Here is an 18,475-nt window from a genome sequence, read left to right as displayed (position 1 = left end):
CATGTTGCATGTAAAAAACAAACAAATGCATTATTTTAGTGAATAAATAGAAATCCCACATGCAATAATTATAGTGTTCAATATCTTTTTCATAACCACGTGTTTATGATATTACTGCAATTGTGAAGAGGAATAATTGCATGCTTTTATTTTTCCGGAAGTGCACCTTACTGTCTGACGCGTGTCTGCACGTGGACGGCTAACTTGCCAAAGATTTGACCACGAATGAGCCAATAGGCTGTGGAAGGCAGAGTTGTCCCTGTGGCCGCCATTAAAGAAAGGAATCCATGAATTCAAATGGAAACCAACAGGAACCGAGGCTGAAATAATGATCGAAATAATCGTTAAAATATAGGCCGGTGCCAGAATTCGAGAGGCTGCTACAGGATGTGTTTCGATTTTAGGCTAAATTTTGCGATGGAGGAGTGAGACAGGACGTTTTTATTTTTTTAAGCGGAGACCGTTTTAGGGCTAAGGGGGAGGGGGAGAGTTGCTTCTTTGCTCTCCTTTTCTTTTTGTTTTATGAACATTTTTCGCTTCCTTGAACGCGGTTTTACTGTGTGCTTTTGACATGTCGACTTAAAGACCACGCTGTCTTTTTTATCCGCTTTTATCCCCGGTGGGAGGAAACTGTAATCGGAAGGTTGTTGAATTAACTATCCTCCAGCCAAATGTTAGAAAAAATATTTCTCGCTGATTAAGCCTGTACATCTTAGAAAACACCGATCCACAAATTCTTTTTATTTAATTTCCCGGGAAGTGAAATGATGGAGAGTTGGATTTCGCAGTGAAGAAGGATGAGTTCTTGTTTTGTACCAAACGGGGCCAGCTTGGAGGATTGCCATTCCAATCTATTCTGTCTGGTAAGAGATTTAAAACTAAAGGAAAGCAGCCATTTTTAACTAGCTGAACGGGGGCTAAGCTAACGCTAGCCACAGAGGCATCAGTTGATAGCAGCTTAGCTAGGCTTACGGCCCTGTCGAAGCTGACATCGTTTTAGGACAACAAGGTGTCCCACTTTGCTAATATTACCGCGTACGCTTGTTATTTTAGTAAGTTTGGCCCCAGGTGTGACCGCTTGCCTATTATAATCTTCTTTCCATTACATTTCCGTTTCCCAGTTCACAAACAACACACTTGAGGTTAACGCCAGTGGCTTGCAAAGCTTCATTTACTTTATGTCATAAGACCCATACACACATACAGAGCAGCATATAGTCTTGTTAGCACGGAAATAAATGTTGTGCATTTTACTGCCAGAGGCAGGACCGTGCTGCCCTGAGTGGAGTTGTAGCACTTTCTCTCCTTTCGCCTCAGCACCTTGTTTATTATTAACTTGCTGCCTCGTTCTCATTGCATTTCCACTGTGTTTTATCGAGTGTTGACCCGTAAACCAAACATTTCATGGACTTCAGTTTGTGGCGTTTAGTCAGAGTCTGACGCTGTGGTGCCTTTGAATACTATTTTCTTTCCCGTGTGTGTGTTTGTGTGGCACTGACAACTCCTGGATGAAAGAATGTCGCTGCCCAACTTGCAGAGCCTGTCGATAGAAACACGCCCCTTAATAAGTCTTGTCTCGAAAGCTCTTTCCTTTTAACAGGCATGTTACTGATATTACCGCCGCAGTTGTCTGTTTGCAACCACTTATCTATTATGTCATCATCTTGTTTATTGGTGGGTTTAATCTCCTTGGACCTCATTTTCTAGTATTCACACCAACTAGGGCACAGGCCCCAGGCTGATTATATAATCTGTGGCATTCATCCCTGGGCACTACATCACACGGGGAAGCTACACACCTCAGCTACACCTAACGTTCTACACCTACCACCACCATCAGCATCTTGCCAGTTGTGGCTAGTTGGCATCACCCTAAATAGTTGTGGTTATGCTTCTAGCAGCTCAAAGCTCCCCAGTATTCTTTTAAATCCCGTGCACTAAGAGCCAGTCGTGTGGTCTACAGTCTTAGCCACAGCAGCAAATGTAAAGGTGCTGCTTGAGCAGAGCGTCTCTGGGATAATCAGGAACACGGTCTGAATGTGTTTGTTGTTGCAGTTAATTGGCTTGTCAGCAGGCTTAACTCCAGTTTCACTTGTAGGTTAGCCGAGGAGCATAATGTGCTCGTCTCCAACCGCAGGAAATTGTTAATGTGATTGTCAAGTGCTGAAATGCACCCTTTAGAAAAAGGAGACTTCTTTTATAGATTAAATGACATAGAAACCACTCTGTGGTGCAGTGGCAAGGCTGCAAAGTGCATAGATTGTGACTCAGTTTGTTAATGTTATTATTAGTTATTATATTATTATTACATGAAAACCTCAAACAAGAAGTGAGACTACAAGTGCATCACAAGTAATTCTGACACAGAATCTAGCATAATAACAGTTGAGTGAAATATTACACTGTTCTTACCACAAATTGACACAGCTGTCCGCCCCCTAAAGGTAACGTTTTGCTGCAGAAAATCCCCACTCTCTCAGTACTGCTCTGTTGGGTCGATTGTGTGTGCTGAACTCATAATTACAATGTTTACGACAGCACTTGAAGGCAGCGTTGGCTACAGTATACAGGCGAGATAGAGGCTGGTAGTTGTGGTGCTGTGCCTGTCTGGCTGACATTTTCCTGCACACTGAGACTAAGCATAACACCACTGCTGTTATGACTCACTTACTGAACAGACTCCACTTTGTGGTTTTATGGTGAAAGAATGCGAAGACTTTGTGGTAGTCTCTCCCCCCCGTTCATTTTTCCGTGGATACTCTCCTCTGGAGTATGATACTACTTGTTGCATGCTTTTTCTTTCTTTTTTCTTCTTGGCATTTTTAAAGTGGGCTTACTTGGAATAACTCGGAGTGTAAGGTAAATTTATCTGTTCCTCCACTATGAAACACAATTGCAGCTGCCTTGTTGTGAAATTTATAGTTGGACCTGCGATACATTTATGAGCTGGAGAAGGCTGTAAACTCTAAAGAACCACTTGGCAGAGATCTTCCTTTCAGCGATGTGCATCAGTTGAAACTGATTGAATTTTTGCATTCTCCTGAACTCGAAATGCAAACTCACACTTGGTAGTTTCAGGTTTGTTTCCTGACAGTTAACGGTGGGAGAGGGGCAACAGGCAGGAAGAGGGACTTGCTATAAAAGGAGCATATGTGGTATGATTAGTGAAGCTTCACCTGTTGCTTGTCTCTTATCTTGAAAGGCATCTGCTTGAACACAGTGTTCCCATACCAAGAACCAGAACTCTTAAGTTGCTGGAGGGAAGGTGAGCAGCTGGCAAAAGCAGGGGTCATAACCTCCCCTGAGCAGGCATCACCTCAGGCAAACTTCCTGCCTGTATCCACTGGCTTTTTGGCCTTAGCTTCCCTCGTAATGCAGCAGTGTGATTTTTCTGGTTTGGCATATGAAAGACAAAACTTCTCGTGACCCACATCGCTTACGCTGCCGGGACATCTGTATAAGCTGCTGCTCACATACCTGAGCATTTACTAAGACACAGACGGGTGCCTGAAATGTTCAAGGCACACTCGTGCACACAGCCGGGACAGCATGAATGTTGGAAGGAAATACAGATATCCTTGGCATCCCCTGTTCTTTTTTTTGCGCACACACACAAGCTGCAACTAATTTATTTTGAAAGCACAGACAGAACAATTGCAGAAGGCACATTTATCCTTGATAGAGCAGTCTGCCTGTTGGATATTGTTGATGGGAGGCAAAGTACTGATGTGTCCGGCCTTCAGTCTCTTGCCTCTTAAAGCTCAGGACAATCTAAGGACAAAGGGAAATATGTGGTTTGATTTAGTACACTGTCACATGTGTTTTGTGTCAGGTTAAAGACTGTTATGACAGCTAAAACAAAGCAGGGAAACAAACTGTAAGCAGGCTGACTGAAGGTGTCTACATTTGAACTACATGAGTTGCAAATGTAATTTAACACCAGTGTAATTCCTAACTGATGTAGCCAACTGTGCGTCTGTGCACCCTGAGAGATTACTTGTTTAAGAAACAGGTTGTATAAAAGCCTTTCACATGTTGTTTAAAGGTTGCGCGCAACTCAAACGACAGAACGTCGCTGGCAGGCAGTGCTGCCGAGAACTTTATCACATGCACACAGAGACGATTTGATCATCTATAAATGCAAAGATGGACTTTTAGCATTTGATGTTGTGGTGTTTGAAGAATTATAATTTACATCAACACATTTTCATTCGTCTTCATTGAGTCCATCCGTTATGAATCAGCAGTAGAAATATTTGGCTTACTTCCCGTCTAAACAAAGCAGATTCTGCTTGACATCTTGCAGGAGGAGACGGGTTTTTATTACTAAGTGGCTTGAGACATTTTCTCATCCAATTCTTCCCAGTAAGCTTAGCGGGTACAGATGTGTCGATAAAATAGAGCTGCTTTTTGTGGTCTTTGCTTGGCAATCCTATTGTCAGTGGAATAGACCAGAGGAACTCGTCGGTACAGTATTTACCCGAGTAGCTCGGTCGATGTTACGTTAGGGTTCAAGTCAAAATTTTTCGTTTATTTCTTTTGTGTAAGAAAATGTGTCCACGGACAGATATGAAGCCATAGCAGAAATGTTAACCATTTGCTAAGGGTTCACTTAACGCGTTGCATAAGTTGTCCTACACTGTGCACAAGCTTCATAAAACTCAGTCTCCTGTATTCAAGCAGCCACCGTAGTTTTTGACTGACAGCATTTCACTGTTGAACCAATTCACCATATTTTCACCTTCTAGATAAGGATGAGGCTGTGATAACATTGACAGCCCTGTTAAGTTGTTGCATTGTGTAACAGGGATCATTTATTGCAAAGTAAATAAAAGAATAGAGGAGGCTGTAGCAGTTTGATAAAGTTTCCGTTAATCATAAAGTCACATATCAAGGTTTGGAAGTGTCAGATTTAAAAAACAAAAACATGCACAAAGGCAGGCAGTTACTTTTTCACTGAAACGATTTGTGTGTGTGGTGTTTTTAAGTTTTATTATTCTAAGTTGTAATTTGATTGCATACTGCACATTAACTGCAGTACAAGAAAGTGTGTAACAAACAGCTGATGGCTGCAACTGCAGAGTAAGATGAAAATGTTCTGTTTCATTCATTCAAGCAGAAGCGTTACTCAGTGTTTTAGCAGTGACTTTGGCATTAGTAGGTAAATCTCAGAGCCACACTGGATGTGGAGAGTTAACCAACTGTTTAATCTTCTCAGCTGATCAGTTTTTATGCATTTAAGTGCAACACGGTATAGTTAAGCCTCTTTTTTTAAGGAACTTGTCAGAAATACATTTTCACTTAATTGACTAAATATTAATGATCTTTATTGTTTTATTATAGATTACAACCGCTTAATTGCCTGTGAATGTAATACTTATGTGAAAGAACAGAGTAGGAAGTGATCAGATAGAAGAGCCCTGTAGCCACTATGTAAATTCAGGGAAGGCTTTTTATTGCTTGCTTGCTTAAGATAACTCAGCAATAGCAAAATGTCAAGGTAATGCTTATTCCAGTTGTATTTTCAGTGTTTCTCCATAGACGGCTCGACAGTTATTTAAAAAAATATCACAGGAAATATTTCAGATGGTGCAAGTATCTGGAAAAGATAATTATACAAACTGTATTGGCATTAATTCAGTATAGAAACTTGTCTGAGTAACGGCTGATGTACTGCGACCGACTTGCAGACTGTGTGCAGCACATAATCACTTCTAAATGTGTGAAACCAATATGGATGAGTGTGAGAGGCCTGTAATAAAATCTGTAGTGCACTCAAGACCAAAACCTTTTATATGGTGAAATGCACAATGCCATGGGGGACAGGCCATGGTCAGTAAGCTGATGAGGGCTGTTCACTTGCTAATTGCCTAACTGTACTGCCTATGATCTGGTTTCACAGTTAACCGTTGTCTTCGCCCTCCCTTTGCATTGTGTGCACAGATGTTTCCGAGCGAGGTGCAGGTGTAAAGAAGCGCTTCTCGCACTCCAGCAGGAAGGAGCAGCCTAACTGCTGCAGCTCTGTTACACACAGTTGTACACAGACTCATTTCTGCTGCTTAAATCTTGGAGTTTGTCCTCAGCATGTGCAGCTGCTTTGAATTCCCCAGGAGTCTGGTTGTGCATCAGAGACCATGGTGTTTTGATCATACACATGACTATAAAGCAACCTTGGGCTTTTTTGTGTTTGACTCTCGGTTTAGTGGTCGAGCTTGTCTGTATTTGAACAAGCAGCCAGGCTGTTTGTTGCATGTTGTATCATATAGCGAGCCTTTACAGGATTCATGCTTAAACTGATGTTTTTTTTCTGCTTGTGGGTGGAAATATTCATGGTGTCTTGATCTCCTAACTTCTTGTTGTGATCCAACTCGGCCCCAGCTGACACAACACAATGCCTCCCTGTCCCAGCTAACACCATAACGCTAACGCCACTGCTTGACCACAACCGCTGGTAATCACTTGCTCTGGCTCAGCGCCTTTGCACTTGAATTAGGACGTCCCTTGAACTGTAATGGCTTAATTGGTTGCATATACAGACAGACAGCTTGCCAACTCGGCCAGAACGAAATGAAACTAAATGGTGGGAAGATGAACAGTCTGTGTTGTCGAAGATTACTTAAAATGATGTGCCCCTAAGGCATTGTGTGTATGTGTATTTTTTTATGGTAGTTAGCACGTGTGCATGTGTTTAGGTAGACATGGGTAGTCAGTCAGCGCTTGGGTGATAAGCTGCAGTGCCAGCCAGCAGCAGAGCGTAATGTTCCTGTTTTAACACTTAATAACCCCACCAGTGATTTACTGCCTATGAGGCTTTTTCCTGTGTGTTTTGTTCTCTTTATAAAAGCCAGACAGTGTTTATAGAAACCCCCCCCCCCCCCCCCCACACACACACACACAGTACTCTCCAATAATGAGGATTAAGCTGGTGAGACCACATTTACCAGCATTAGTTTTTTCCTGTGAGTGTTTCCAACATGTCTTTCATGATCGCAGCTGAAACATTAAGTACAAGATCTTTTACAGAAACAGTCGAATGTCCCACTTTGTTTGCGGCTGTTTCTCGTTTGCGTCTGTAGCGAAATGTTTTCTCCCTCACAGTCTCGACAGCATGGGGTGTTGTCAGGATAGTTAGGGGGTGAAAACCCCCATAAAAGAGGATTAATACTTACTCTTAACACTCTGCTCACCACATGTTTCCTCAGAGGTGCTGAGTGGGTCCCAAAGCAGCGACTCTGCACACTAACAGTTTCTCCCCCCCCCTCTCTCTCTCTCCTGTCTTGCAGGCTGACTTGACAGGGATCAAATGGAAGAGGTTTGTGTGGCAGGGTCCCACCTCTGCACCAATCCTCTTCCCGGTGACGGAGGAGGACCCCATCCTATGCAGCTTCAGTCGCTGCCTGAAGGCTGATATACTAAGCGTGTGGAGGAGATGCCAGCAGCAGGGTCGGAGGGAGCTTTGGCTCTTCTGGTGGGGTGACGACCCAAACTTTGCTGATCTCATCCACAATGAGCTTGCAGGTGGGAACTCTTTTGCATACACAGAAGTGCCATTAATTAGAATAAATAAGCAATGCATGTTACATTTACTGTTTAGGTGCATTGCATTTCTGCAGCTTCCTCTCTCTATGAAGGTCGGAGTCAGTTATAGGATAATAGCCAGATTAGTACCAGAGTTCAGAGGAGCAGGGCTGTTTGATAAAGAGATGCCCCTCACAGTTTAAGAGCAGTTCATTTACACTACTGCAGAAAGATGAACAGATAGTGTGGCAAGTTGTTTGGTTTTTTTCTTTTAGATGATGATTGAGTACAAGTGGAATGTTCTTTTATTTTGTCAGAGAAATGACTCAAGGCAAAAAGCCATTGTAGGAATATGAAATTCTACTTCTGCTGCCTCTGTCAGACTGAACCAAGGTTGCATAGCTAAATGAGTAATGGCTGTAAAAGATAGCAGAAAGTGTCGAGGACTCGCAGCTTGTGTAACAGAAGCACTTGAACATGCATCCCCCTATCAAGAAACGTTATTGGTTGTACAATGAAAAATGATACAGATGTCACCGCTTGATTGTCAGGTAGGCACAGGGGAGGTACGCTGAAAGTGCGAGCCTCAAGCAAGTGTCGCTATCTGTGTAATCCAACACCTCCGTAGTGCCCCCACCCTTTGCCCTTCTCTGACTGATAACCCAGCCAGCCAGCCAGACTGGTAGTGCCAACATCTGCAGGGCTAACTCCCTCTCCCTGGAGACACTGGGCATCATGCTGTGTTATTATTACTTGTGTGTTTAAAACAGGGTTAACATGTCTGAGTGGTCCTAGGCTGCGGCTAAGGAATCAGCAGCTTGCCTTTTGGCTCGAACAAGCAAGTTGGAAGTCACATGTCACCGTTTTGCACAGGGTTAACAAAAAAGGAAGAAGGTATAAGAAGCAGAGCAGGGGCAGCCATGCAGAAATGAGGCACATGCACCCCCACCCCTGACCCTGCTCTGCTTCTTATTTAACTTTTTTTTAGTAATAGTACAATTACTGGTGGAAGATGGGAAAAGGCCATCTTTATGCATGCTCTCTGCCATGTAGATTGCAGTTTGGAGTCTGAGCTAAATACAGCCTGCCTGTGACCCCCCCCCCCCCCCCCCCCCCTTATTATGGGACATTGTGCCTGAAGTAGCCTCAAAATGGGAGCTGAAGGCTGCAATGGGCAGCACATTTAACTCTTAACAGGTCCTGGTAGTAACCCAAAGTGTTTGGCTCAGGTCTTCTGATGTAGGCTGCTGGGGTCACTGCTGTGTTCTGGCTTTGGGCAGATTAAACATATTTAGTGTTTCAGGAGATGGATATTAGGTAATCAGATATTGTCTAGAAAACCTGGACTGGTATTTTTCCTTCCAGGTATTTTAACACCAAAAGGATGAATCATGTTTTTGCAGTAGTCTCGGCAGCTCGTCTTTGAGGTGTGGTGTTATTTGAATTTTTAATTAACCTCCATTGTGCCTTTTCCTCTTGGGACTAATCTTGACACGGACAGTCAGAGGCTTTTTGCACCGTCCTTGTCTTTGGGTCTTTTCGTGGGGCTGTGACAGCTCTGTACCATGCCAGTGCTGAGCGTGTGAGCGCTCGCAGCAGTATTCTCCTGAACAACAACTGTTGCCACTCAGACAAAAGCACCTCATTGCCACTGGTATAAGTGGAAACCAGAGGCTAATTCCGTTTGAAGTCGGAAATCGGAATCTCCGAGTTTTCGGTCAGAATTTACAACAGGAACACCCGATCAAGTCGTACTTCCTAACGGGAAAGTCAGAGAAGCCGCATGAACCCTGACTTAAGAGTCCAAGATGGCAGCAGTGCATGTAAACATTAGTGAAATTGTAAAATCTGTAGCATTACTGCCGTTTATGTCTGACTGGTTAATTAAGACACACAGAGCACTAACCAGCCTCTCTCCATCAACGTGCTGCAGGAGTGTTGTACTGCCAGCATGAATGGCTTCACCCTTCTGAGGAGCAATGTCAGTTTTCCTCGCTTTCCCGACTTTTACTATGGGAATGCACTTAAACTGAGAATGATGTCACTTCGAGGCAAATGGATTGCTTCAAATGAAACACTTTGTCAGAAGTTTTCTTTGGGGTTGCAAATTCAACAAGTCAACCCCAAATTTCTAAAGCCACATCTTTCCAAACTGTTGCAGCATCTTGTTGCAGCGTTTTATAACCCACCTGTATATCTCTGCGTTCCTGTACTGACGTATCATAAAGAACCGACGGGATTGTACGCTCCCGTCTTCAGCCCAGCGCACGGTTACATAAATTGCTGCGCAGGAAAACTTCTCAGTTCCCAGATTAGAGGTTTTATTCATTTCAGCTCGCAACAGAAAGTCAATTGAATGTTAATAAAGTAGAAAGTGATCATCCTGAACACCAGGACACCAGCTCGAGCTGAGTGTGGGTCTCTGGGCGGGTGTCCCAGAGGAAGCAGGGTGCTGAATGAACACTTGCTTGTGTTTATGGACTCTTCGGGGTACCCTCCCTGTTGAGGTGTGAATTGACAGATAACTCCAACCTGTGCATCCAACCGGAATGTCACAACTGTTGTCGCCTTTTAAGCGCCTCAAACTCTCTGTTGTCGTTCTCTTTTCTTTGGTTCCTGGCATCTTGGGAATTTGAAAAAGCTTTATTTTCTTTTTGTTTTTTTTCCCAGCCTCTATTTTTTTTTTGTCTTTAGTGCAATGTTGGCGGTAAACATGAAAATCCGCTCTTGTCCTTTCATTTCAGCAGCTGAAATGGCGCTTGCTCATTCCCCCACACCCTCCTTTCCACCCTCATTAGATTAGCAGCCTGTGAAAGTCTTTTAATTTTGAGCAAGTGCCATTTCTGTATACCAGTGTGCCAGTAATCCCTTCTCTCCAGGGAGATGAGGGGAGAAGGAGCGAGCCAGAGAGATGGGAGTAGTGAAGGGCGGAAAACTTAAGGGATCTTTTAACGTCAGACTCTTAATCACCATTGAAGGAATGTAAGGGGAACAAACCACCAAGCCCCTTTTCCACACTGTTGGACAACCCGCGTTGCTTGCACTTACACAACGAGAAAACTAATTCTAATCTTCCCCTGGCCATGCACAGAAATTATTCCCAACAAGTGAATGCCATTGCTGAATTAACCCCCCCCCCCCCCCCCCCAAACTGGGTTAGTATAGGCATGTATTCTTATGCAAATGCAGTGCTCTCTTCATCGTCGTCTCCCCCTCAAAAGCTGGTGGAGTCTCCTGACCAGGGGCAACCAGAGCGAAAGATAAATGCCTGCCTTTTCCTCCTCTCAAAGACCCACTGATCTTTCTTCTTTTTCCTGTTTTGCATAGAAATTAGGGAGTGGATGTCTGTCTGTGAGGGTAATTGCTCCATTGCACATTTGTCCTCAGTCTCCACTAGCTCGCTCAGGTCCTTTTTCTCTGCAAACTAAGTCCCGCCGAGGCTTCTGCTGCCAGCAGCCTGACACCACGTTTCTCTGGGGTGATTCCAAGTTCAGTGTTCCCCCAGCTGAACGTGACCGTAGAGTTGGTGGAGCTGCACTCACATATCAGATTTTTACATTTTTACATTTCCATGTTACGTTTAAGCTGAAAAAAATAGACAAAAATTCTGAAGATTTTTTTTTTAAAGAATAACTGAATAGTTCAGTTTAACTTCAGTGTTGCTGTATTATAATAGCTAATGTCTGCCTCTGAGTCGACAGATTTCAAATTGAAATGATCTGTTTCTGCTGTCCAGAACGGATTATCAGCGGCCCCTCTCTGCTTCGGTCATTGGTGGCCCCACATCTATTCATTACTGGGTGCTGGGTTAGATCCTTGAAGAGAGGAGAGACGATGGGGGCGGGGAGGTTGCGTTTACAATGCCCACCTCCTCCGTCAGTTTGATGATGAACACACTGAGACGTGTTCAGCGATGGAGGGAAGAAAAGTGCAATTTAGCAGCACTCTGTGGGCTTGTTTTTGCACTGATCATCTAACAGTTGTTTAGCTTTTTTTGCTGTTACGCTGTAATGTGTTTGTAGCTTTGCCAAACTTTTGGAGAATTTTCTTTTGTTGTTGTCGTCTGATGACTTTTGTTTGTGTTTGAATCAAGGATGAAATCAAAACAAGCCTGCTTTGCACCTCAGGGCAGAATCTCCAGTTCCAAAGGGCATATTTCAGTAGTCGGTGAGGGTCTGTTAGCTGAAAGTTTCACTTTCTCACAGGTCGGCCTAACCCCACCCCCCCCGTGAAGATCTCTCGACTGCGTATTTATTGAACTGCCCTCAGATCTGTGACAGGTGCTCTGTTTGAAGTACGTCCTGCAGAATACAGATGCATGTTGACAATATTCACAAAATTCAAATATTAAGTGTTTGAATTACTGTATTTCCCAGACTACAAAGCGCACCTGAATATTAGCCGCACAAGCTAAAATCAGGGGAAAATCCTGTTTTGTACATACATTAGCCGCACCTGACCAAAAGCCGCAGGTGGTTCAATGTTGACTTATCATATGTAAGAGTAGAGCTGGGCGATATGAGATTTTTTCATATCACGATATGTTTTTTTCATTTCAGGCGATAACGATATCTATCACGATATCAGCCAAATAACTATATTTGTAAGATTTAAATGTGCCGTTGCTCACAAGTAAAATGTGAAATAATCAGCAGCTTGTTTTTATTTAAATATTTATTTCCCATAATAAGTTCAACAGGGTAGATGTACTTAAGGAACATGAGACTTTTTCAGATAAATAAAGGCAAATATTGCAAACTACACAAAAGGCAGCCGCTAAAGCGTTTAAGTTTCAAAATAGAACAAACGAAACAGACTAAACTGTCAATTCCACTTAGAAACAAAATATTAATTCTAAAAATAAATCTTTGTTTTACAGAAGAACAGACAAAACTGACTAACTTTTGTCAATATCAAATAAACTGAGAACTAAAAGGAAATTCTCAATCTCTCCTTGTTGTATAGCTGAGCTTTTCAAACAGTTTTAACAGTTACTTTAGTCTGACAAAAGCCGAATGACGAATTAGCGCTTCCAGTCAGAGACCGAGGCTACGTCCACACGTACACGGGTATTTTTGAAAACGGAGATTTTCCGTTTTCGTTTTAAAAAATAATCCCGTCCACACATAAAGGCAGAAATGAAGGAAAACGCTGCTATGAACATGCCAAAGCAGCAGGTGGCGCTAGATTCCTAACCGTGCAGAAATGTTGGCCAATCAGAAGTCTAGAAGCCTCGGTGGGAAAAAGTAAACAAAGCTGGGGCATAGAAGCAGAACCGAGTCGTATGTGTGGAGGGACAGTAACTGTGTGTATATGTAAGCATTTAAACACTGCAGAGAGTAGAATTAACAGTATTGTAGAAATTCATTTCACCGAAACAATAACGTGGCGCACAGTGTGACGCATGCACCAGTTTATTGTATTTCCAGACTTGCTTTCGGCACAATTTACAGTGCACGCTACTCTGTTTTTTGTCAGACTTGAAATAGCCGAAATACCTTCACACTACGGAACTTCTATGGCTCTTCCGTTCGACAATCTCTCCGGCATTGGAACCATCATCTGTTTTCTCTTCGGTCACGCTCGGTTGATTTTTCTAGTCGGCACACTCATTTCCTCCATTACCCGCTGGCTGCTTCCCAAACAAACACACGTGCGGCTTGGCACTTGTGCTGTACGTAACAAGTCACGCGACGTGACGCTGCGGCTGTGATTGGTTCGGCTCTGCGCTACTTAATTTGGATTGGCTGACCTTTTTCTTTTTTCTTTTTTTTTTTTTTTAAGAGGACAAGAGCGGCGAGGTCTATCGCAATAGCTTAATTTCTCTATCGAGTAAAAGTTATATCGCGATACATATCGTTATCGTTCTATCGCCCAGCTCTATGTAAGAGAATATGCACAAAGCGAATTGTCAGGAAACAGATGGCTGTTTGGAGACACACCCCTTTTATTAATATTTTGAAAAACAAGTTATGGGTACATATTTGCATAACTTTTTAGGTATATGTACAAGTAGCGGTAATTACAAGTAGGACACATGTACTGTGCTTCATAAATGAGTAACAAATGTAGTACATAACAATAACCTGCAGCACACCAGAAAAATAGATTCAGACTACCTTTTAGGCTCAGGTGCAGTGACACGGCTTTAACAAGAAGAAAAGTCAGTCATTCACCATCTTTCTTTTCTTCCTGCGCACTAAAACCACCAAAGTCCTCTTCTCCAGTGTCGGATACAAACAGGCTCAGGATGGCTTCGTCATCCACCCTCAGCTTCTCTTCTTCGTCACTTTCAAAACCAAACAAATCCTCGTTGTCAGAGTCGAACACCCTCAGAAGGGCCGTGGCGGTGTCCTCTCCATCATGCAACAGTCCAGCCCTTCGAAATCCGTGGATGTTTTCACACTTTTCCACGCTGTCAGAATCCACCGGTGGAGTTGAGCATAACTTGCTTTTCGCAAGTTTATCGCCGCTCGTCATCCACGCCTCCTGCTGAACGCTACTTTGAAGTTTGTTTTTCGAGCTACTTGTACGGCACTATGTTGCCTGGCGGATGGACATGTGACTAACATACCACTCTTGAACCCCGATACTGTGTGTCTGATCACATGCCCTTCCGCCAGGCAACGTAGTGCTGTACAACAGCGGCACAAACAAAACAAATCGTCTTACGATATCACAAAAATCATGGACAATCCAGAGAAAAGCCGCACCTGACTAAAAGCCGCAGGGTTCAAAGCTCATGCAAAACGTAGCGGCTTATAGCCCGACAATTACGGTACACTCCCTCATTATTTATGTACCATTGATTCTTTAAACTCCCCATTGCGAGTTTAAAGGTTGCCTCTGCTGTTAATTTTTTGTAAGCCATTAATTAGGGTCATTTTTTTTTTTACATTTTTTACAAAGGTAAATGTGGGATGTTTCATACATGACATATCACCATAAGACTTTGTAATCTAAAGTGATTTTCTTTGAGATTAAATTACAAATGAGTCCAAACAGATGCTGTTGGTTACTGACTTGTGATTGGTTTAAAGCAGGGCTTACCCTTTTGAAATTGCTCTGTGAGCTGATTTATTCTGTGTGTAGCATGCTGATGCGTTGCATGTGGTAGCCTATAAGTGACTTTTTGCAATCTGAATTAGACAGATGTGTTTATAAAAGCAACGCTTTTATTAGATTGAGTAAATTTCCGTTACATTAAGCTCAGTCCCTCATCATTTTTTCCTTGCGGTTGCCTGGTTTGAAAGACGTGGTTGAGACTTGCGTCGGTCTAGGATCATATGCGTACATAGCAGTCATAGTCCTGGCACAAAAATGACGAGCCATCCGTTATGTGAACGTCTGACTCTGTGGACTAAGATTCTCACTTGGATAGTGACAGAGGTGATGACACGCAACACGACTTGTGATGCAGATTCAGTCCCACGATGATGTAAGGCCAATTGTAAATGCTGTAGCCCAGTGGATGCCCCAGGCAAGGATTCAGAAAGGAGAAACGCCACTCACTCTTTTAGAATTTCCAAAAATTATTGAGGCGGACAGCCCGTGAAAGTCAGACTGAATTTTGAAATCTCCAAGCTTTAGCTGTAAACATGAACAAAGAGTCCACGAAGCTTTGAAGTGGAGCGTGGTTGGCGTACAATTTAGAAAGGAAACATTGTTTCTTTTTCCTTTTTTTGGGTTGTGTGATTGAAAGTTAATGTCCTACAGATACTTTAAAAGTTGCATTTTGTATCTAATGATGCTATAAAGGATGTTTAATGGAAATACTTCTTGATTGCTACCAAACACTTCTGCCCACACATGCGGTAGATTTGTTGAGCTATACGCTGGGGATGTATAGTGGAGATTATTAGTTACACTTGGTTAACCCTAATTTGGGCTTTTTGGTCCCCTCTTCCTTTAAAGGTGGTTCTACACTCGAGTGTGTAATGCAGAGATTGATGAATAGATAAACCCAGAGCAGGTCTTATGGAGAAAAAAGTGGAAGAGGCCGACGGCTTTTTGTGCTTGGGGATCAATTTTCCAGGGCTAATCTCCTGCCTGTGAACCACCCTCCGCTTTCCTCTTTTCCTCCTGCTCCATCTCCCTCGGCCGCTCTCTCTGATGGATCTCCTTTGGCTGGCACGGCACAGGGACTCGGCCATGCATGCAGCTCTGGCCCATGGGTGCACTCTTCCCTCTCTTCTCTCTCAATCCCTCTTTTCCCTCTCTGTTCAAGAAATATTCATTAATTAGTAATGGAGACTTTACAGAGCACTGCTGGTTCTCTCTTTCCTTGCAGATAAGGATGAATAGAGGGAGAAAGTGGAAAGAGAGGAGAGAACCTTTTGGCCAGACTTGGTTAGAATACCCCTGAGCACAGTTGATCACAAGCCATTAATCTTGCTGTTTAATGACTGATTGCTGCCCTAATTGCTTATATACACAGTTGAACATATGTGTGGGTGGGAGAGGGGCCTGTAACATATATAAATACCTTTGAGATTGTCTAATGTGCAGCACATTTTGGTGCTTTTTGGTTTACCGCTACTTCACCGGTTACTCTCGTTGCATCATAGTAAGGAGAAAAATGGGCCAGGCCTCACTCTTTTTAAAAAAATTTTTTTCACCCTGCAGTTATAATTGGTAGGTTAAATAGAAGCGCGCTCTCTGTAGGGACAGAGGATGAACTTAAAACTTTTCACTATGTTTAAATTGTATCAGTCACATGAGACTGATCTCAGTCAAGTCAGGTGCAGTTTAACAGCAAAGAATGTGAAATGTTCATATTTAACCTTTAAAGCTGGCCGAACGTTTGCTTCAACTCACAATGCCCTTCTCTGTTTTTGTAAACACAGAGGACACGCCTCATCATCTGTGATGGCCGAGTTTCTGCTTGTCATTAATTTATGTTTCCTCTGCAACAGTTAAAGCTCTTTCCAAAAGCCTTGACAGTCTCTGGCAGGTTACACTGAGCTGAACTAACATTTTTAGTGCTTTTTATATCTGAGCGACTCGATATAAATGGATTGCTAGCATAGCAACATTAAGACAAAACAACAAAACAGACTTTTAATCTCCTACGTCAGCCTAAGAGCGATGGAGAATCTTCAAGTGTGTAGATGTTAATGGGCCTCGGACAGTTTGGCTCGTGGGGCAGAAAACTTTGCACCGAGCGGTTCGGCCCTTGTGTTCCAGCTTTTTTCAGTCAGCTTGTGTTTCTTTTCTATAGAAGTAGATGTGAGTTTGCCTGATACTGATGAGCTGCTGTGCTTCTGCCTAAGAGCTTTTATAAAGGTCAACTCATCTGGGTCTGCTGCACAGGAGGCAGAGACATGAAAGTGTCCTAACCATCAGCTGAGCCCATAAATCTTTGTTTAAATGAGGCCACTCATCTTTCACCCCCATGTGCTGACCACCGCCCACCACGCACCACATGTGCGCTCGTTGATCTGCCAGAAAGCTGGAATTTTGGACAAGTGCACATTTATCATGGTTTGGGAAATATTTCGAATATTTTTATTTATTTTCAGAGTCATTTCCAGTCAAAGATGCCAAACATTTTTCAGATGGGAGGATTTGATACTTTGTGTCCTCTAAAGTGAAGCTGATGTGTTTGAGACTATTGGGCTGATGTGAAAACGAGCAAATCGGTTAAATAAATGTAAAGGAATATTTTTATAAATAGTGATTTGTCAGTTAAGTGAGAAAATATTATTGCTTGTTCCATCTGGTGTTTGCTGGAACAGTTCAGTGTGTTCTGCAGCTCGTCACCTTGACTGTGACCTTTGCACGCTGTGAAGTGGATGGATGTTAAGTTACTTCAAGTGTTGGAAGTTTAGTTTCCTTCCTTCCTTTTTTTGTTTTTAAATGTGATTGTGTCTTTTGGTTTAGAGAGGCGGACTGGTAGATTTTGAGCAGAAAGTTATTGTGTCTGTCTGTCTGAAGTGTATTGCAGCGGGCATTGCATGATGAGCACGAGGTCGTTAAAAACACTTGAAGCAAACCAGATGTCTGTTTAAGAGCTACTTGGCGCTGGAGGGAAGGGACAGGCGACAGGGAGGAGGACGAACGGGGCAAATGTGGGTCTTGGCAGAGAAAAGCAAATGGGATAACCATGGCGGTCTTTACAGAGGAGGCCTGAAATGGGACTGGAGGTTTAAGCACTTTGATGTTTTCACGATTTTTCGTCTTTTGAACATTATCGGTCTCAATGATCTGTCTCTCGAATCCTTGATTTCGGCCTAAATCCTATTTTGTTTTTCCCCCTCAAGTCCTTTCTTTTAATCTGCCATCAGTGCCTCAGTTAGTCGGCTTTCTTTTCTTGCTGACTTTTTGCCCTCTCGCCTGTAATACCTCTTTAGGATGGCCTAAAGACCAGATGCTAAATCGCTGAAAGCAGGCTTGTGTTAAGAAAAGGTCCTTCTTGTCTGTTTATGTCCACATTTTCTAGAAAGTTAATGGCTTTATGTTGTTGTTAAAATATTTTTAATCCACTGTTAGCGTTAATTTTTAATGGGGAAATTGTTTTCCTGCCCATTTCCTGCCTTTGCCGTACTTTTCAGTGTTCCTGATCTTATCCCCAAAGATATGTGTGCACCTGATGAATTAGTTTGTTTCTCTGAAAATCGTTGGGAACATAACCCCTTTACTTGGCAGCTAGCCTGAGGGTGTTTTTCTTTTGCTCGGCTGTAATGATTTAAAGGCTAGCCGGAGCTGAAGTTGACTGGATTTGATAGTGTTGGTAATATTTTCCTTCTGAATTGGGCGTCTTTTACATGGCAGGCAGATGTTGCATCCTTGCTTTTCTGGAGTTGAGTAAGCTACAAGCTCTCAGCATCTTAAACCTGCCAAGATGGCATAGAGCCTGTCTCATTCAAAAAAGGAAGCCAGTGTAATTTCCCATGTGAATAACCTTGCAATCATTTTAATTTAAAATGTCGTTACCTGAACTCGCATTAGAACAGCA

The 18,475-nt window shown here is 42.9% G+C and overlaps 1 protein-coding gene across 1 annotated transcript in view; it reads left to right on the top strand.

The window, feature by feature from the left end:
- Positions 1-226: 226 nt before the first annotated feature.
- Positions 227-18,475, top strand: part of med13a (mediator complex subunit 13a) — a 69,905-nt gene continuing 51,656 nt past the window's right edge. Inside the window, exons 1-2 of the mRNA XM_082550081.1 lie at positions 227-863; positions 7,284-7,518. Coding sequence (XP_082406207.1) covers positions 798-863; positions 7,284-7,518 — 301 coding nt within the window. The 5' untranslated portion in view covers positions 227-797. The remainder of the gene's footprint in view (positions 864-7,283; positions 7,519-18,475) is intronic.

The sequence above is a fragment of the Aulonocara stuartgranti genome (genome assembly GCF_965226115.1).
Source record: "Aulonocara stuartgranti genome assembly, chromosome: 10".
Lineage (NCBI taxonomy): Eukaryota > Metazoa > Chordata > Actinopteri > Cichliformes > Cichlidae > Aulonocara > Aulonocara stuartgranti.
Note: the sequence above shows the minus strand (reverse complement) of the source record. Positions and strands in the feature narration are given on the sequence as shown.